Raw genomic sequence first — 21,533 nt, 5'->3', positions numbered from 1 at the left:
AATTGACAAAACATTTATGACCATGATGAGTGTTGGTAACCTTTTTTTCACAGCTGTATAAACTACAAGTTAGGTTACCAGTATTTTTATGTTAAATGATAACAACACATCTTTCCATGTCAGTTACATTGATTTTCTGATTTTAAAATCCCATTTCAATATGATACAACAGCATTAACATAACTTTTGACCTTAACTTGTGGCAAACCACTGCCTAAAATGTTATAACTATGATCTAAAATAATCTAATTAAGTTTATCCTGGATTCCATGTTTTTTTTTTGTTTTTTTTTTCATCCACTGTTCTGTTTGCATGCATGTGTATTTTTACTTGCAGGTTCAGCAGCTACAGAAGAAAGACTCACAGCTGAAAGCACTGGATGCCTTCTACAAGGAGCAACTGGCACAACTGGAGAAGAGGGTAAAACATTTGCACAATCACACAACTAACACATAAACAGGTTTCGAGCAGCATCATTTTAGGTTTCACTGGCTTTTAAAAACTCACATGGTTGCAGTCTTTTGCAAACCAAGTTATATGGGTGTACAGACATGGGCAGACTTGATGTACACACGTACATAAATATGGTCGAGCAACCAGAATTCAGTCAGTTAAGTGACTTTGGTGCATCAACATGGCAATAAAAAATGGAGTTGGCCTGCTATTAGTTTTGGACTGGGCCAAGTTGTAATAAAAATATGATTAACTGTAATAACTCTGCAACACTGTTATTGCCATAGATGTTAAGGAGAAATTAAAATGCACATTAAGCAGAAACAAAAAATCTGAAATTCCTCCACAAATGGGGACCTGGTTGCTATAGGATGGCAGTTTACTGCAAAATGACATAAGCTCTTGGCAAGTTTGTTTTTATATAGGCATGTAACCAGAATACAACCAGCTGACTTTATTGCAAAGAGACCTAACATAGATAAGTCGGCACAGACAGACTCAGACTAATCCCTCAGGCAGATTGACCAAGGGTTGCAAGCAGTCTGAGTCAGATTTGGAGACGGCCTCCCACCAGATGACCTGTGCAGTTGCCATGCACTTGAATGGGTGGTTGCACAGACAGTGTTGGAAATGGTCAACCTCTGGGTGACCACTTGGCAAATGGCGATCGCAAAAAAATTCAATCCAATCACCAAGCAACCAATCCCCCCCCCCCCCCCCCCCCCCGCACACACGCATGCACTACCACATCCTCCAACCACACACACCCATATTTTGCTCAATTGCGGTTTATTTCACACCTCAAACATTTAGTAAACAATTAAGCAAATACAAGTAAACTGCAGGTAGTAAGAAAATAAACTACTAACTCTTTTACGCTACGTCCACACCTACACGGGTATTTTCGAAAACGCAGCTGTTTTGTCCACACGTAAACGGCGTTTCAAATCACCGAAAACGGCGATTTTTTAAAACTCCTTTTTTGCATTTACGTGTGGACGAGGAATACAGAGTTCGTCACACAACGTCAAAGGTATGTACCTTTTTCACGTCAGCTGTGCACCACGTTGTTGCTTACATGAGAGGAATTGCAGAATGGCAGATAGAGACAAAATACTGTTTATCTTCAGGTTTTACACTCTTACATACAGTGGGGCAAAAAAGTATTTAGTCAGCCACCGATTGTGCAAGTTCCCCCACTTAAAATGATGACAGAGGTCAGTAATTTGCACCAGAGGTACACTTCAACTGTGAGAGACAGAATGTGAAAAAAAAATCCATGAATTCACATGGTAGGATTTGTAAAGAATTTATTCATAAATCAGGGTGGAAAATAAGTATTTGGTCAATAACAAAAATACAACTCAATACTTTGTAACATAACCTTTGTTGGCAATAACAGAGGTCAAACATTTACTATAGGTCTTTACCAGGTTTGCACACACAGTAGCTGGTATTTTGGCCCATTTCCTCCATGCAGATCTTCTCAAGAGCAGTGATGTTGTTGGGGCTGTCGCCGAGCAACACGGACTTTCAACTCCCGCCACAGATTTTCTATGGGGTTGAGGTCTGGAGACTGGCTAGGCCACTCCAGGACTTTCAAATGCTTCTTACGGAGCCACTCCTTTGTTGCCCGGGCGGTGTGTTCTGGATCATTGTCATGTTGGAAGACCCAGCCTCGTTTCATCTTCAAAGTTCTCACTGATGGAAGGAGGTTTTGGCTCAAAATCTCACGATACTTGGCCCCATTCATTCTGTCCTTAACACGGATCAGTCGTCCTGTCCCCTTGGCAGAAAAACAGCCCCATAGCATGATGTTTCCACCCCCCATGCTTCACAGTAGGTATGGTGTTCTTGGGATGCAACTCAGTATTCTTCTTCCTCCAAACACGACGAGTTGAGTTTATACCAAAAAGTTCTACTTTGGTTTCATCTGACCACATCACATTCTCCCAATCCTCTGCTGTATCATCCATGTGCTCTCTGGCAAACTTCAGACGGGCCTGGACATGCACTGGCTTCAGCAGCGGAACACGTCTGGCACTGCGGGATTTGATTCCCTGCCGTTGTAGTGTGTTACTGATGGTGACCTTTGTTACTTTGGTCCCAGCTCTCTGCAGGTCATTCACCAGGTCCCCCCGTGTGGTTCTGGGATCTTTGCTCACCGTTCTCATGATCATTTTGACCCCACGGGATGAGATCTTGCGTGGAGCCCCAGATCGAGGGAGTTATCAGTGGTCTTGTATGTCTTCCATTTTCTGATGATTGCTCCCACAGTTGATTTTTTCACACCAAGCTGCTTGCCTATTGTAGATTCACTCTTCCCAGTCTGGTGCAGGTCTACAATTCTTTTCCTGGTGTCCTTCGAAAGCTCTTTGGTCTTGGCCATGGCGGAGTTTGGAGTCTGACTGGTTGAGGCTGTGGACAGGTGTCTTTTATACAGATGATGAGGTCAAACAGGTGCCATTCATACAGGTAACGAGTGGGGGACAGAAAAGCTTCTTACAGAAGACGTTACAGGTCTGTGAGAGCCAGGGATTTTCCTTGTTTGAGGTGACCAAATACTTATTTTCCACCCTGATTTACGAATAAATTCTTTACAAATCCTACCATGTGAATTCATGGATTTTTTTTTCACATTCTGTCTCTCACAGTTGAAGTGTACCTCTGGTGCGAATTACTGACCTCTGTCATCATTTTAAGTGGGGGAACTTGCACAATCGGTGGCTGACTAAATACTTTTTTGCCCCACTGTATACACACGTAGTTACTGTCCCTGCATTTAGAAAGGCAGAGGCGTCACAATGTGATTATTTTACGTGTAGTTGTTTTTTTCCTGTGTAATAATATTCAACTTTGTTATCAATACATTTTTCAAAAAAATGCCTCTCTGTGCAAAATGGGTTCAAAAACATAAACAACTGTGGGATACTGTTTGTCCGTGATTTAGACAGGATCAGGATCAGCCTGATATTATTTGTATCCCACTGTAACTTTACTGTATGAAGAGCTAACATCTCTAAAATGTCAGGAGTAGTTAGTCATTACAACAGGTGTTTGTGAACTAAAAATCAAGAATGTGGGATACTGTTTGCCCGTGATTTAAACAGCCCAGCGCTGCTCCCGACGCAGGGAAAACCAATTTTGCAGGGAGACCTACCTCGGCACTTGTGCAGGTGAAACCAAAGGGAAGATATGCTTCATCATATTTTCTAGTCTTTGGCTTAGAATGAAGTTGGTTTGGAAACATATTCAGCTATGCTTCATCTCCTGCTTTGCGTTTGTGTGGGCGCCCCGTGCTAGCAGTGTCCAAGCGTTGGGTTTTTGTTTTTTTGTTTTTTTTCCGTTTTCATGCTGCGCCCCCCCTGCAATGGTACTGCGCCCCCCCTAGGGGGCGGGCCCCACACTTTGGGAAGGTCTGCTCTAGTGTGAGTGAGCCATTATGAAAATCATGTGCTGAAGCATGAGCACGAAGTGGAAACACACTTTTATGTGGACATATTCAACGATATGATTCACATGAATGCATATATTTACTCAGCAGCAACATTATGACATATAAATGATCTCCCAGGTTTGTGAGCAAACAAATGCATCTACAGTAGATTTAACCTGACTCATACAGCGGAATTCAATGCACAAAAAGTGTGTAGCAGAAGCACTCCACCGGTGTATCTGTAAATGTGATTCAAAAAAAGGAAACAAATTTGAGTCAGCCTGAGTATCTCCGGAGAGCCCTTACAGCCTTGCGTTGCCTTTCATCTTTCGGTCTGACATTTGCCAGGCAGAAGAGGTGTGTTTCAAGTTAAATCTCAGCCTCACCGGGCACCACACAAAAGGACCTTTTCGCTGTCTCTCTGGGAGAAGCACTCCTCTGTACTTCAGACTGACAAGACCTTTATAGGACATTATGTGTAAAATCCAAGTATTATGTTCTGTTTACCATGGATAATTCAAGCTTGACGGGGACAGGGTGGTGGCAGTAGACAGAGCCACATGGGACAACTGTAACATTGGAGTGTCATTATTCCCCTGTGGCTGAGTGGACACTTTACAGCCACTCTGCTGCTGTGTTACATTTTCTTTTGTTTATTTGTGATTTCTTTTCTGTTTTCCAAGTTTGGAATAGGTGATCCTTTAGTTTTAAAGATTTGTGAGCATTTGTGTGGTTGTATGCATGTGAGTAAAGGTTATGTTTAGTGCGCCATAAGCCACAATAAGCTGATAGTTACTGACTTGGGCAATAGGCAAGGCAAGTTTGTTTATATAGCACAATTCAACAGCAAGGTGATTCAAAGTGCTTTACAGAGACATTAAAAAATAAAAACAAATAAAAAGCATGATTTAAAATGGGGGTGGGGGGGGGGGGGTGGGAACAGTAGATAAAATCAGTAGTTAAAATGTAAGTTTTGAAATTTAAGCTTAAAAGTAAAACAGTGTGGATTTGGTGCTTTATTCAAATGCAGCTGAGAACAGGTGAGTCTTCAATCTGGAATTAAATAAAACTAGAGTGTTTCAGCTGATCTGAGGCTTTCTGGGAGTTTGTTCCAGGATATATGGAGCATAAAAGCTGAATGCAGCTTCTCCATGTCTGGTTCTGACTCTGGGAATTGATAAAAAAAAAAAAAAAGGCTTTATTCTGCTTGGTTAAATCTGAAGTTAGGGATTTTTAGGAAGTCCAATTCTTTCTGGCTAGCCTCTTTGCTGAAGACAAGAAAGAGTTCTTTCTTTCTCTTCTTTCTTTTTCCCGATTGTGTTCCTGTCTAGTTTAAATAACAGAAGGACAAACGCAAGCAGGCTTAAACCACCACAGCACAAATATGTATTCCGTTACCAACGCAGTCAACCTAAATAATCATTTATTACCTTGATGAATAGTCTCTACACATATTTGAATTAGCCACACACAGAGGTCTTGGTGTCAGATGCTTGGCTATTTGTGTTAGTCTCATTAGTAACAGGTTGGGTTTGCAGAGGGAGTAGAAGAGTGGCAGGCTGGCATACGGGTGGCACAAGCTGTGTTTACTGTAGAGCTTAGGATGTTTACAGACAGTCCTCAATGTGTGGGTATGTGCGTCAGGCAAAGGAAGAGGGAGATGTTTTGCATGCATACTGTATATTCAGGTGGATGTGTGCAGTATATGTAAATTCACGGGTCTATCTGAAAGCTCAGTGTGTTTGCAGACTACACCAGCAGTCACATAAGAGACTGGTCAAAGTGTTCTTGATGCCTGATGTTCAGTTTTCAGTAGATGTGAATAAAGATGAGTTAAGCAAAGCTTAGCTAGGTTTATGTTAATGCATTTATGTGCATTTCATATGTGCTGAGAAATTAAAAGAAGGATTTGTTTGTTATTTGCAAATACCTGAGTGGTGTAAGATCAAGCACTCACAATGGTTATGACTATTAATATCTTTGAACATACTCTGGAAAGGGATTTGTCAAATACAAAATGTTTGACATGTAGCTTAGTCTCAGTTTTCGGTGACAAAGAAAAAAAATTGCTAAAATATTTACTATAGGCTATTGCTTTTGCTTTTAAAGACACAAAACATAGTATTTGAACTTTAACTGACCCTAAAAGTCTTGTTTCATCTTAACGAATTGCTCAAGAAAAATCGTTTGCCACTATTTTGACAATGTCAGGAGCGACTTAACTGGATAACCTGGTTGAAGTGCGTCTGTCTTTCATTTGAGAAAATCAATACTAACATTTATCTGCCGTGGAAGCATATCTTTTGTTAGTTCTGCAAGCACTTTTTAATATCTCCCTAATTCTTCCTTTATTTCCCCCCTTCCTATTTCTCTCACTGGTGGTCTTGCACTCTCTGTCACACTCTTCTGTCACAGTATGGAGTATTGTTTGAAGCTGGTGGAAATAGAGCATACAGAAGGAGATAATAATCCTCCTCCAAGTCTGACAGGTTGCTTGACAGGCTGTCAGCAGGGGCCTCTATGTAGTGCACCAGAAATATCTGCACACTTAAACGCACACTCACTGCTTCACTCCAAATCATTCCAAAGGCAGTACCTTTATTCCTGGCCAAACAGAGGCGGGAGAATATTTCGGACGGCATGCACACAGACACACACTGCTGTGTTTTCATTATTTCAGAGGTCAGTACATCGACTTTGATTCATTCACCCTACATCTAACGTGTTAGCTGGTCATGCTAGCAATGAACGTTGCCTTCTTAATGAAATCAATTTACAATATTAGAACTTTTTTTCTAGACATTTTTTATAACAGATTTTCATGACAGATTTATATCCCCACAGCAGGTGGAATATAAGCACACACATATGCAGGTGTAAACATATAGATCTTTATACATATACACCCACATTGACGCTTACTGTATGTGTGATCCCAGCGCAATGGAGCCGTGCTGCTGTTCTGATCAGACCTCGAGTACTGCATTAAAAAAAAAAAAACACCCTCCGCTTTTTTGCTGTGTTGCACTTTCTTATGGAAACACATACACTCTGGGCCTTATGTAAACCAAGTCGAACTTTAACGCTTTCATCCTGCGAAAAGCTGTCTGCTCAATATGCGGCAGCGAGGGCTTCGGATCTGCTTATTAGTTGAGCTTGTTTGCAGTATTTCCACTGAGGCTGCACCCATCTGGAGATGAAGATAGCAGTTTCATAATGAGTTAATGTTACTAAACATTGCAGAGTTGTGGTTAACATTCCAGTTGCCTCATTATTCTTCCTGAGCAAAAGGAGCACTGCTATAACTGTGGTAAACACACACCATTAAATCCAGCCAGCAACATTCAAGTATGCAGTGTCCAGAAGAAGGCATAGTGAGACTGAAAAAGTAGAAAAATGATTCAAATAAATGTTTTTCTTTTCTTTGTTTTTGTTTTGCAAGCTTTGGTTGTTGACTAAATGTTACATGCTGTGCTTTTATTCTGTATTATGTTATATAACCATTCAGAGAAGGTGGTAAATTACACAAGGATATAACACGGAATAGAACACGATCCCCAATTATTAAAAAAAATATCTAATACATATATTTTAAATGTTTTTGGACAACATTTTAGCTGAATTTAACATTTGTAGCTTTTGTGTGACATGATCCCGCTATTAAAACAGCTGTAGCTGTACAGCTGCATAACACTAGGGAAATGGTAGTTTCGAGACTGTGGGACCACCCAGATTATTCCGACCGTATGCAGCAAACTTGCCATCATTTTGACCTCGTCATGCAACAACAGCAGCAGTGATGAAGAAGATCAGGTTAATTTTATCAGTATAAGTAAGATTTCACCGAATAAGTATGTACGCTATAGGGCTTTTTTTTTTAGTTTTGCAATGTTTTAAAACTATTTTGTTATAGGTAGCAAAGTTAAAATGTACATTAGAATTCATTATACAGATTGTAATAAAGGATGCAGCACAAACACACAATAGCAAACATATCTAAATAAACAATATGTTCTTAGGTAAGCTGGCTTGCTACCTTTGTTGTTTGTTTTACATTAAATTCTATGCGATCAAATTTACATGCTCAGCGGTTCTACGTGTAAGTGGTTGAATTCATTTATTTTCCCCTCCTGCTTGCATAGAGGTTGCCTTGATGTTTTTACTCTAGTGTGACTGAGCCATTAGAATCTGAGCAGTTGAAAGAAGTACAAATCATTCCCAAACATTGCCCTTACTCACATAGAGAAAACAGCAAGAGATGGTTTGCTTCAAGTGCATTCTCAATATTAGAAACTTATTACTTTTGGTGTTTGTGCTGACCAGGAGACCCACTCTGAATCCACTGAATGCAAACCTGTTCTGTTCCCACATAGATGACAAAATATATTTATTTAAAGATATAGGTCACACATACATGTGCATATAAAGAAAATGTCATGTAGGCCCACACATAGTCCAGGGTTAATGGTGTGAAACCATTAAAGATTATTTTGTGTTGTTCAGTGAATGCTGCTGCTGCTCTCAGATCAGTGTAACATGAAGTGGGAGTGTGTGTGGGTTAAAAGACTGCTTGTTTTACAGGTGGATCAAAGGGTGTGTGTTGTGAGTGCGTGTGAAGAGTAATTTTGCCACCTACTTCTGGATCAGTGTTTGTGATATCTCCTGGTATAGAAAGAAAAAGCATCTACATAACTGCGTTTGACTTCAGTGTTCCCAAACCACCAAATTTAAGAAATATGTTCCCATAGTTACGGGGGTAGTTGTAAACATGTGTAGACAGCTGGGGAAAATGGCTGCAATCATCATCAGCAGAGAAGCACAAATCTGTTTGGACTGATGACAGTAAAGTACAGCTGTTGCCACCTTTCACAGCTAACAAGCCTGTTGGCTCACCACTGTTATTTATTATTTTTATCCCTGTGCCATGCATATGTGTGTGTTCTCCTCAATTCTATACACAGCCGACATTTTTGCCAACGCAGTTTAGATGGAAAAGATGCACAAAAAAAAGGAAGAGATGCTTTAATAAACTGCAGCATTGGTGCGATTTTGAGGCCAGCTATTCAGGCTGAAGTATAGAAGAAAAGCTGACAAAAGGTTGCTGGGTTGAATGGTGTACAGGGCAGAGAGCAAGTGAACATAATGAGCAACCAGTGGGGCAGAAAAAAGGGTAAATGGCAATTAAAGCTTCAGGTGGCCTGTTAGTTGTAGCCAAATCCCTTAAAACTGAATGACGCAGATTTAGCTGTGTCTAATCCTGTCAGTCTGTGAAACATTTTACGTTGATTGCTCCAGTTTTTTGGTTCTTGAAAAAATACTTGACTTAAATACTTGGATATCATGAAAATGAAAACTCATTTTGAACATTTTAACAATAGTTGATCAGAGTTGCATGAAGTTTGTTGTTTTTTTACCAGGATTTTGTTTTAATGTCAGCTACCACTTAATATATGTGGCAGTAATGCACATATACTAAAGTAAATTGTTTGCCAACCTCCAGTTAAATAACACGAATGGATGTACCATGCAGTACTTCCTGGTATAGATTCCATATGGATATAATTTCCACGTCTGAAGTAAAGCCAGTGTGGAATAACTTTAGACTTTATTTAATAATAATAATGGATCTCAAGCATCAGACTTTGAAATCAACATATTCACACTTTAATGTATTAGTCTGCTGTACTGCAAAGGGACTTTGTTTAATGAAGCAATTACAGTTTAATTTAATTTACTTGGACATTTTTTTAAATGATGAACACAAACAGTTTTTATTGAATACATTTCTGTTCTCAGTTGTGTAGTTAACATAAACATTATTTGCAAAAAATAAATAAATAAATAAATAAATAATAATAATAATAATAATAATAATAATAATAATAATAATGGATTGCATTTATATAGCGCTTTTCGAGACCCTCAAAACGCTTTTCAATTCCACTATTCATTCACTCTCACATTCACACACTGGTAGAAGCAAGCTACAGTTGTAGCCACAGCTGCCCTGGGGCAGACTGACAGAAGCGAGGCTGCCATATTGCACCATCGGCCACTCTGGCCAACACCAGTAGGTGGTAGGTAAAGTGTCTTGCCCAAGGACACAATGACCAAGACAGACAGAGCAGGAGATCGAACCGGTAACCTTCCAGTTACAAGATGAGCTTCCCAACCCCCTGAACCATGGTTGCCCTGCATTTTTATGAGTTTAAGCCCTCATTGACTAATTTCAACTCTTACTGAATACAACATGATGGTTTCTTTTCTTTTTATTGTAATTGTCTTGTTAGAATCAACGAGGAGGTTAAAGTGTAAGAAACAATAAGCTCATGTTCTCTGGTCCTTCCCCCCCCCCCCCCCCCCCCCCACCTTTGACTACAGTGTGCATACAGTGAGCAGTTTAACCTGTAAAATGTTTTATTTTATTTTAAACTGATCATGGCCTGTCTTCCTGTTATAGCTGCGAAAATCACCTTGTGGAAACTGTCAGTGGTATCGCTTGTTAGGACACATATTCTACTTACTATACGTTTGTTATAAACTTCACAGTTTATTCATTTTTGATTTGTTTGTTGTTGTTTTTTTTTTCTTAAATCCTTTCAATTCTGGATTTTGGTTCAAAATTAATGGAAATACAAACAGAAATCTGTTGCTCAGTCTAACCAGTTGATAGAAGCTAATACACGCTTTATAGCTGGTTAGAATTAAGTTGAAATATAAAGGTAAAAATAATAGGGTGGGGTCAATTATGGTTCAGTATAAATGGATTTTGACATAGTCTTGGACTAAAGTTCTGAATAGTGCAACCAGTGTTTGAGAATTTTGCTTTCAACTTATGCAAAATTGGTGGATTGCTTTGCAGCTAGTGTCATGTCATCACGTCATCTTGGCAAGCACAGTTAAACAGTATGTGTGAGTTAATCACCGATGATAATGAAGGAATGATGAATGGTGGAAAGTAACTCCAATATTATGCGTAATCTGTGGAAGGAGGGGAAAACACATGTTTAAAAGTGGAAGAAAAAATGGAGTGGAGGAAGGATGGTAATGAGAAGGAAGGAGAATGATGACGGTTAAGCACTGGTGTAAGAAAAAAGAAAAGCAGGTGCTGGAAAATAACTCTCCCTTTATACCATGGTCCAGGTGAATACTTGAATTTTGCTGCAGGGTGTCTTTTGACAACAGGGACACAAATGATTACAATTTCTTACAGCGCAACACAATGCTAACATCAGATTAGTTACAAAAATGAGAGACTTTGAACTGATCCTTAGAAATCGCATAATGATAATACCTTCTTAGCGTGTTAGCTGTCCACAGCTACTTTATGCTGAAAGGGGAAAATCTCTCCTGTAGTTCATTAAATCCTTGCAGCCATCTGACGCAGCAGTACGGATATGTTGATAAACCTGCTGCCTGTGATTCAAGATGCTACACTGAAACACAGGGCTACTATGCCAGGCCAACAACGCTGTGTTTCTTGCTTCGGTCACAAGAAGTGCCATTGATTGCTTTGAAATAAGCATGTTTCTGTACACTTTAAATATATATTTTTATCCATTTATGCTGAAGATAGTGATAGATATACTTGAATTTTTATTGAAGTTTTTTAGAGGCGCTTATACTCACTGATGATAAACTGATGAGGTACATTTGATTAGCGGCAGCTGATTGCTTCTTACCCTCTTAATTCCTGTGGTTATTCCTATAGTTTTTCACATGACTGTATGATCATGCTGTGCCCAACTCTGTACTAAATAAATGTCAGGCCAAATGATTTCTCCCCTCTTTATTTCCTGCTACTTACCTTCATGCCTTCTGCTGCTTCTCTTTCTTTATTCTTGTCTTACCTTCTTTCTTGCCTTTTCTCAATTTCTTCCCTTCCATGCTTCCTTCCAAAGCTGGTACAGCTTGCTGGGTAAATATTTGTAGGGGATACAGGGTGCTGGAAGGCCTAAGCTGGGAGGATCAGCAGAGGAGAGGCTGCAGTTGTTGTGGATTAGCTGCTTGTTTTGTTATAATACCACTGTCTGCTTGCCTGGGTTTTGGTACTCACCAGGCAAGCTGCGAAATCAGAAATCACGATTTCTTGAAAAATGTATGAGTAATGCAGCTCATCACTGCTAGGCTTTAGTTCCACTTAAAGAGGCTGGAATCACAAAAAAAGAGGTCCTATATGTGAAGGTAATGTTATCTAATGGAAGTCAGACTCCTAAGTTTGAACTTGGAAGGAAAATCCTGAAAGTTATAAAGGGTCCTAAATCAGTGATGGACAAATGACGATCAGAAATGTTATTATTCAGTCAGATATGGGCACAGTCTGAAGTGATAACCAATTAAATATGACTTAGGAACAGAGCGGCTATTTTAATGAAATAGCAAAGCTTAAATTCGGGAAAATTATGATATATAGTTGTTTGTTGTGTCTATGCTCACAGTGCAGCAAAAAATCAGATATACTGCTTATAATATAGTTGAGCCTGTTAGCTTAGCTTAGCACAAACACTTGCTTTTATCTTCATGCTAAGCTTTCGAGTCCTTCATATTGCTTAATAGTGTTTCTTTTAAAGTCAAACATATACTTTCTAAATAATACATTATACATCTCTTTCTGCATTTGCCAGATCTTAGTTATCAGAGGGCACAGTTACAGAAAGGTATCTTGAACGGTCCCAGGGATGTATATATCAGCATTTTATAAGCCCTACTTACAATACTACAGTCACAAAGGCACACAAACACACACATTAACGCTGCAAAATCACACCTTTTACTAATGCTGTTTTTTCCTGTGTTGTTTTTGGTGTGCGTGTCTTTAGAATTTGGAAAGGTATCAACAAAGCAAAGAACAGTTCCACCAAGCTGCCTCCAAGACGGAAGAAAATGTCAGGTGAGACGCACAAACACTCGCACACCCGCACATCTTATACCGTAACCCTAACCTCGACCTGATTTTAACCCTCGCGCTAAGGTCGAGGCTCATTCTCTGCTCTCTGGTGTCGGAAAATGAAGACCTGTTAAAATGTCATAACTCACAAAGATAACCACGCAAATACACACAGGCACACGTTTATCTGGAGTCCAAAAATGAGGAGATATGATTCCTGGAGCCTCACACACACACCCATCCCCACACTCATACACACTGTGACTCACACTTATCCATGCACACAGTTGAGTAATTAATGGCAATAGATTGTAATATTTTTTTCTTATTGTTTAACCAGTTACATTCTTACCCTAGAGCAAACTGAAAATGTGATAAATGTTTTAATTGGCTGCTTTGATTAAGCTGCATCTAACGATACCTTATTTCCTCATCTTCACTTCTCATAGTGAACTTTTAATGAACCGCAGCTGGGAAAAGGTAGTTAATCGTTGCTGCTGAAATCAGTTTTTCTTTTTTCACTTTTTTTAAGGGGGGGGTGTGTCGTCTCAGGTGCCATTTGCATTAGAAGCCAGAAGTGAGTTTGCTGTTAAAGGCCGAATGCTCTCAGTACAGCTAGCTGGTAGTTCAAAATTCAGATTCACTGAACAGCAATTTTTATTAACAAAAGCAGGAAAAAACAAAGAAATTCAGGGAGCGACTGTGACAAACACAGGACCAGAAAGAAACTGGGCGCAGTCGGTCTGATGGCCACAGAACATGGGAACTGAATGAGGACGTCGAGCACTGTGAAGCAGGACAGCCATTGGCCAACTCACTGACAGAAGATGGTTTAGCAAAACTCAAAAACTGAACAACTTGGGTGTACAAACATATTCTGCAGTGCTCAGTTCAGACCCAGGCTATTAGTCCACTTGGGAACTGTATTAGGAAACTACCTGGCCTGTTCAGCCATCTGAAACCAGCATTATTACCTATATAATAATTTAAAAATTTAAAAAAGGACAATTGTTTGTTATACATGCCTGTCAGAATCAGTTCACAAATCTCTCTTTAAAAAACAAAAAACAAATCCAAACATCCTTTCCCTTAGATGGTTGAAATAAAAGAATTGGCCGTATCCTGCCTAATCTTTTATTCCTGCTCCTTGCATTATTTAACAAGCTTGCTTGGAGGTGTTTTGTCTAAATCTTGTTGAACTTATTGTTCACCGTGTTATTTTAGATTATGGGGGGTTATCTGCTGTTAGTTCCAAAATCTTTTAACCTTGGCTTTACATATGTGTTGAGTGGAGGTGAGTAAACACAACAGGAAGGCTTTGCACAAGCTCGATTTGTATTTTGGAAGCTATCAACTTGAACTAGCTATCAACTGCAGGAGCTCATGTCACACTGACGGTGGGTTATTTTTTTCTGTCAGAACAGGTGCTTTATCTACCTAATGTGTGTGTGTGTGTGGTTGTACCCAAAAAGGGACAAATACTGTATTCAGACCACATAAATTAACTGTAACAATGAGGAAAATGTATTTATTCACTTTATATTGACTAAACAGTATTGTTTAAAAGCACCCAAAGAAACTAACAGTCATGTGTAATGTTTATGAAAATCTTACCCTAACACAAAATTGAAAATTTGTACTAGTGCACTGCTTTATACCCATCGATAGTCTGATTTAACTGACATAAGAAGACTGTGCAGAAATCTTCCAACAGTGGAATTGAGAGAAACGTCTTTTATATTTTATATTAAACTTCAGGCAGACCTTAGTTTTCAAAACTATCCGAGGGAAGTTTCTGAGTGCTGAGGAGTAGAACAAAGCTACTGTAAAATAAGATGTGGGTGACTCGTAAACCGCCCAAGCTCCACTGTCCGTGTTATTCTGTGCTTTGTATAAGCACGTGTTTATGCCTGCTGGTATGTGTGGGATGCGTTTAATCCACAGTTTAATCCTTGGCTTTGGCTGGCAGCACTCTGGGGCTTGAGGAAGCCAAAGAGCACAGGGCCAATGTGTCACCATGCTCTGTGTGTGTGTGTGTGTGTGTGTGTGTGTGTGAGAAAGGAAAAAGAAGATGAAGAGAGTAAGAAATTCTGCAACCTGTAGCACTCTAAAATGTCAAACTCAATGGAGCATAATAGAGCAGCTTCAGTAACTTTCCTATCATTCCTTGCCTTTCATTGCTTTGCCTTCTTTGTCCAACTCTTCAGGCCTTCCAATTACAAATTACTTTCCCCCCCTTTATTTTCTAGAAGTTCACTGCATTCCAGATTATGTAATGAGAAAGATTTTTCAAGCATAGTTCACATTTTGATTATAGCTTACCATTTCATCTGCTACTACTTATCACAGATACCTACAGTTCAAGTAGCCAGCAATTGTTAAGTACTGTAAATCAGAAAAACATACAACACTTGCAAGTCTGTACATACGTATTTTAACCAGGTTATTTCCACTTTTCATTCCACTATTGTTTCATGACAGTCCAGACAAATTGGAATTCCCGCAGAAATCAGGGGTTGACACGGAGATACATGGTGTGTATAAAGAAACGGATCCAGACAACAGAGACTGATGGAGAAAAAAAAGCCTACTTCTGTGAGTGCACTGGTGTTTCACAGAGACGTGGCTACAGGAATTACCCCAGATTGCATTGTTATCATTGACATCTGTCAGACAGTTCAGTGTACATGGTACACCAGGGAGGGGCAAAGAAAGAGGCAGAAGGTCTGCAGCCTTTATTAATAACACATTGCGGTACCTTTGGCAGATTCCTGTGAAGGACTGTTTGTTTAGCCCAGATGTTTAAGTGTATCTGCCCGCGCCTAACACACAAAGAGAACTATCATGTACTGTCTTGGATGCTGTTGTCTGTCCTTCCACTAACCAGGCAACCACATATGTCATGTTGATACAAATTACTATATATATGGTTCGTACATTTGATGAAAGACCTCTATTTTGCTTTTACTGTTATAAGTTTTGTCCAAATACAGTTTCAGTAGTTGGTGAAATGGGCTGTGATGTTGATATCTGTAGTAGGACGTAGGCTTGTGTGGTTTATCAGTCAAATTGTCACAAAATAAGCAAATGTTATAAAAATAAGCTGTTAATTTTTGCCAACCCCGTCCAAGAGGCCCCCAGCCTCCTACCTTCCCCCTTTTCAGTTTCCTACATGTTGGTTAACAGTGCTGCACAATTTTGCAGTTTGCTTTGAAGAGCCATCAGTTTCACAAGCCTAAAACTGAAGTGCTGGCAGGTTATTTACTCTCCTAGAGTGGGATTACAGACAGTGAGAGATAAACTAAGGTAGGGTCTTGTTAGAAGAGTCAGTCAATGGCTCTCAATCTAAAACAGATTTCTGCAGTAGTTCAGAGCAGCTCAGTTTTATGAGTAGTGCACCACATGTGGCCTCTCTGTTTTCCAGCTGTTTAAATAAATGATGTCTCATATCGATGTCCTGTGGCTGTGCGTGTCTTTAGTTTCATAAAGAACGTTGTTGTTCTGAAACAAAGAGATTGATGTAGTTTCTGATATCCACTTAGCAAATATAAAACTCTTCTTCTAAATTGACAGGTTTTTCACACGTTGGCAGTAGAATTGGAGTGAAAGAGACATTGTGATGACAACGCCCTCCTCTTCAGAGTATTCGAATGGGAGTAAAATGGAGACAGGCAAGATATACTGTATACCCACATCAGATCACTCGGGTCAATAATCCAAGGTGTTTTAACAAGGCCAGCTGTCTGTTACAGTGGTTAGTCCAACTAGTCTTAATAGCCACCCTTTGTCAAATTCTTCCAACATGTGTCAGAACGTACCAGTCAACAGAGATCACTCAGTCATAAAGCTGACGAGTTGAGTCCAGATAGATAAGCAGCCTAGTTCGCAATTGTTGCTGTGCTGTGAGAGAAAAGCCAATCAAATACAAGTCTGGATTGCAAACAGATTTATAGCAACCTGAATTTGAATAGAAATGCTGTCAAATAAAGTTATGAAGATTAGGTGTAAGATTGGGTGTACAAATCAGCCCCGCATCAGCTACAGATGGATCTGCACCATACATATAAGCTTGCTGCATTTTGTATATTCTTGTTTTCTCTATCTTAGATACCTTAAACAACCTTTAGGCAGCTGCCTGCTGCAGACTGTATTTATTTGTGATCAGCAAATTATTGGTTAGTTAGGGTGCAGCTGCAATGGAAAATCATATCACCTGTTACTTTCAGTATTTCCCGATAGCAGAATCTTTTTTGCTGCAGTCAGAATTTTAACAGATTTGTCCTTCACACAGATCCACAGTTTTCTACCGCCTGTGATCGAAAAACTAAATTCACTACTATGTCCCACAACAAGCAGGCAATGACTGTACACCCAGCTATAATCTTTGTTTCTTTGGATATTTGTGCAGTTCACTCTGGTATAGCAGACTGGATTCACATTCGTGTATGAATGGATTTGAGAAGTTGCCGTTTCTAGTGAAGAATGAGAAATGATGTTGTTCAGTCGATTGTTTATTTATTTTTTGCCCAGTTTCCTTTGGAGTATAATGTTTAACAAAACAACAAAATAGTATTAAAATGAGACGTTTATTAGTTTAAGTACAACTTAAAATTGGTGATTAAAAAAATAGGATGACAGTTTACAAAAACAAGAACAGGCATAAATGAATTACTACACAATATATGGTTTTTATTTTAAAACTAGAAGATAGCTGGGCCGGAGTAGGAGCATTCATCTTTATTTCTATTATGCACGTTTTCCAGATGGACACACACGGATTTTTTACAGTATACATTTTTATGGAAATCTTTTGCATTACAGTCATCAGAGCCACTGTGGAAAGCTAAGTGAAATGATGTGTGCAGCATTGTTAAAGGACTGACAAAAGTGAGAGGGAGTCCTTTAACTTCAGTGTTTGCGAGAGACAAAGTGAAGTCTGAGCACTACTATATAGTGGACCCTCTCTTCTGGGTTACGGTTGTGAGGGAATAGGCGAGATGGGAGAGGATGAGTGAAGGAGTGTAGAGAAACAAGATAGGGGGGAAGGGCATATGTGCCCTGAGTCAATTGAAAAGCTGTCAGGGAGCAGGTGCCTACAAGCTACAAGCTAGAGATAAGAGGCAACCCTTTCTCTGTTGCTGTTTTCCTCTTCACCTGTCCTGCCCTATCTCTTTTTCTTATTATCGTCTTTTTTTCCACCACCATGTCAGTATTAATCAAACCACTAACATTAGAGTAGTCGGAGTGATTCAGAACTTCCAGTGTGCCAAAATGTCATTACCTGATAACTTGTTTACCTTCTGTTGTTGCTGTCATAGGGGAACCTCTCTGATGTTAGCACTTTCCACTTATTGGGAGACAGAGTTTTGATTCTGGTTTAAAGCTAATTAGACTTTAGTTTTTAAAGATTAGACTGCTGTAGAGCTCTTGGTCAACACATTGCCTCCTTTGTTTACATTAGCAGATATTAGATCAGCCATTAATTTATGGACTTGTTTTGCTTTTTCACCGTTTGCTGTTGGACCCAGGAGTTTGAGGTTTTGAGTACATCATGCTTTTTGATTTATGTTTCAGTTTTTCTTTCTTTTAGAATTTTGGTCAGTATTTATTTTACTATTAATAGAGTTTCTGTTTTATTTTGTTTTTTACTTGGGTTTACACATCTTGGTTATCTTAAGTTTGTTCCTTGCATCAGTCTCATCCCTCTCTTCTCTTTTGTCTTCTCCTGCGTCAAGCTTGTTTAGATCTTTTATGTTGGTAACTGTTGTTCCCTGTGCATGTGTTGATTTTCACCCTCCCTCCCACCTCTCGTTATGTTAATTATCTTAAGCTTTGTTCCCCACCGGTCTCCTCTTCCCTCATTACCTCTTGTATATTTTGCCAGTATTCCTTTGTCCTGTGTTGCGTTGTTGTTTGCATGCGTTCCCCTTCCTCTGCTTTGCCTTTTTTTCCTCAGGTATGTTCTGGAAGTTTGGATTCCTTGGCTTGGTGCCCTGTTAGCTTTTAAAAATTGGGCTTTGTGAGTTTCCTGGACCAAGAAACATTAAAGTTTTTTTCAAGTTTATTTACATCTTGAGAGTGCTGCGTTTGGCTCCATACGTTTTTGTCTTGTACACATTTCATCACACCATCACCATCTTGGTATTTTGATTGGTTTACGGAGCCTGACAGGGAAAAGACATAGTTTTGATGTTTTTTTGTGACATCACATTGCATACCACTGCCACAATGAGAAGTAAAGTTTGATTTTTTTCTAAAATGAAAAAAAAAAAAATTATAGCAACATTATAGCATTGTTTGGATTTTCTTTTGTTTACATAAATTATGATTTTTTTTTAGCACTATATACAAAAATAGCTGACAAAACCTCCAGGTCAGTGCCTGTGATGCTGTCAAATAAAGCAGCCTTAATTCCAATTAATTAAAAAAAATGCATTTATTGTAATTTAATTCTGAAATATAGCTCATGTTAAGAGCATGATTGTAGTTGGAGGCTATTATTGGAATAACAAAGCAATGTGTCTGCTCACACACGAGGTATTCCAGACTTCCTACACTACGTCATAGCATTTGATTCTCTCCGCTTTTGTTTTTTTCTCTCTCCTCGGGTGCTTATTTGTATGAGATGTTAACACGATTTTCTAATTACTTGCCTGAAACACATTAGAGATACCAGACCTTTGTAGTTGACAGGATAGAAATAAAATGGTGTATAGGACAAACAGTGCCTCATATGTATAGCCAAAGCCATTAAGGAAAAACACAAAAACATCACTCTTAACTCTGAGAGAAGCGCGGTTTCGAGGCGATAAAAGCATCTTCCTTATCAGTCTCGTAGCTTTCCCGGAGGCTTTTGTAGTCACTGGTGTGTTTTCGTGTCTCTTCCGTTTTCCAATTTCTCACCCTTTCATTTCTCTCCCTCTCTTTGTCTTGGTAAGCTGCGTGGTCCAGAAGTCTGAGGCCTCTGTGTTCTGCCCGCCTCCGCCTTCGCTGCCGGAGATTAAAAATAATGGGCAGCACCATTAATTAAGCGACTAATCTTACTGTTTATGTTTTGTCATATTTACTGCTCACAGATGCGTGGAGTACCCCACCACACCACCTCCTCCAAAAAAATGTAAAAATTGCTATTTCCACTCGCATTTAGAGTGGTTCTGCAGCACGCACACACAAAAATGAACAACAACAACCCCATACATGGCTCAGCGGGCTGTCAGAGATGCCACTTTACCTCATTCCAGCTAAAAAAAAAAAAAGAAGAAGAAGAAGAAAGAAGTCCCACCACTCCCCACCCCACTCACTCTCCTCCTCTTATTTATTTTCGTAAGCGGCTCAGTTAATATTGTTGATTTAAGACCTCACCTTCAATTTGGTGTAGCATGTGGACAGAGCTTTAGCTTTTGCTGCAGCTGAACCAATTTTCTGCTTCAAGCGCCTTTAATAAACCACGTAGCGCTATCAGGAGGCTTTGGCTTCCCTGATGAAGGCCATTTATTTCAAATTAAAGGAGAGTTCCTTATCTTTGGCGGCCTCAAACGGAGGGGGAGATAAAGATGGCACGCTTTGGTGTTGTACTCTGTGTTGTTAATGGTGGGACCAAAAAGAAGAAAAAAAAAGAGGAGGAGGGCGGGCGAGGGAGAGAAAAAAGTAAGAAAGAAGACAGAGTTGGAGGGAAGGCGAAAAGTGGAAGAAGAGCGATTAATCAGGAGATATAAACCATTGGAGGTTGTTTGGGGGGAACCGAGTAATCTGATAGGCTGTCATCTTCTTCAAATGGGCTTCTAAAAGAAAGCCAATTGATGCTTCATTCCATCCATCACTCTATCTCACTTTCTCTGTTTTTTCCTCTTCATCTCTGTTCGTTTTTCTCTTTAACCTCGATCACCTGCGCTCAGATAAACTCCGTTGCCGCATCCATGATATTTTTCCTGATGATAAAGTGTTTGCGTGGATATGGATATGCTGTAATTGAAACGATGGGGTCAGCTTCTCTTCATGAGTCAAAGTCTAAAAGAGTCTTTAATTTGGCTTTCAATTAAATCCGGTGTTAAACGCTCCTCGTGGAGAAAGCGAGCAGGGACACAGTGCGGAGATCGACGTGTTGGCATGTAGCGAAGCGCGTGCGTGCACGGAGCCCTTTGATGTTTACAGTGTACGTGTGCGCACGCGCCTGTCTATACCTGCGTGGGTGTACATAACTCGCTTGTCTCTGCTTCAATCAGTCAGAATCCATTACTGCGAGGCGCCCGGGCAGCAAGCCTGTCGTAGTTAACAATCACACAGATAGACAGGTAAAGACAAATTATAATACAGCCCACATATCAAATTAAACACGGCTAATTCAATCTCTCAAAGCACACTTTTCTGCTGTATTTGATCAGAATGATCCTGCCCACTCAATTAAGTACGATTTAGCGCTAATTGTACGATTCGCAGTGAAGCACGTACCATACAACCCATAGGTTGTTCAAACAGGTTGGCACGTCTAGGTGTGAATTGTTTCTTATCTTCACTGCCAATTTTTCTACTTTTTCTTAAAAGAGTTTCTTTTGTTCTGATCTGAGACAAAATAAAATTAAAAAGACATCTTTAACCCACAGCTTTAACCCAGAACTTGAACACAGCTGTAAAACAAGTGTTCAAAATTAAACACTACAGTTTGTTGTTTGGTATTGTTACAGGTATAGACAGGGGACACAATTGAAATTGGTACAGATGTTCATCTTAGCCCTAAGGTGAAAAACTGTGGAGAGTCAG

The 21,533-nt window shown here is 39.6% G+C and overlaps 1 protein-coding gene across 6 annotated transcripts in view; it reads left to right on the top strand.

Annotated features, from left to right (window-relative positions):
* Positions 1-21,533, top strand: part of LOC146494957 (MICOS complex subunit mic25a-like) — an 81,004-nt gene that overhangs the window by 30,927 nt on the left and 28,544 nt on the right. For 2 of the 6 annotated variants that reach the window (XM_085145295.1, XM_085145296.1), the window contains 2 exons: positions 337-420; positions 12,709-12,779. In XM_085145295.1, coding sequence (XP_085001421.1) covers positions 337-420; positions 12,709-12,779 — 155 coding nt within the window. The other 4 variants (XM_085145299.1, XM_085145298.1, XM_085145297.1 and 1 more) reach the window with 4 other exon arrangements.

The sequence above is a fragment of the Neolamprologus multifasciatus genome, chromosome 20 (genome assembly GCF_963576455.1).
Source record: "Neolamprologus multifasciatus chromosome 20, fNeoMul1.2, whole genome shotgun sequence".
Taxonomy (NCBI): domain Eukaryota; kingdom Metazoa; phylum Chordata; class Actinopteri; order Cichliformes; family Cichlidae; genus Neolamprologus; species Neolamprologus multifasciatus.
This window is presented reverse-complemented; position numbering and strand designations above follow the sequence as displayed.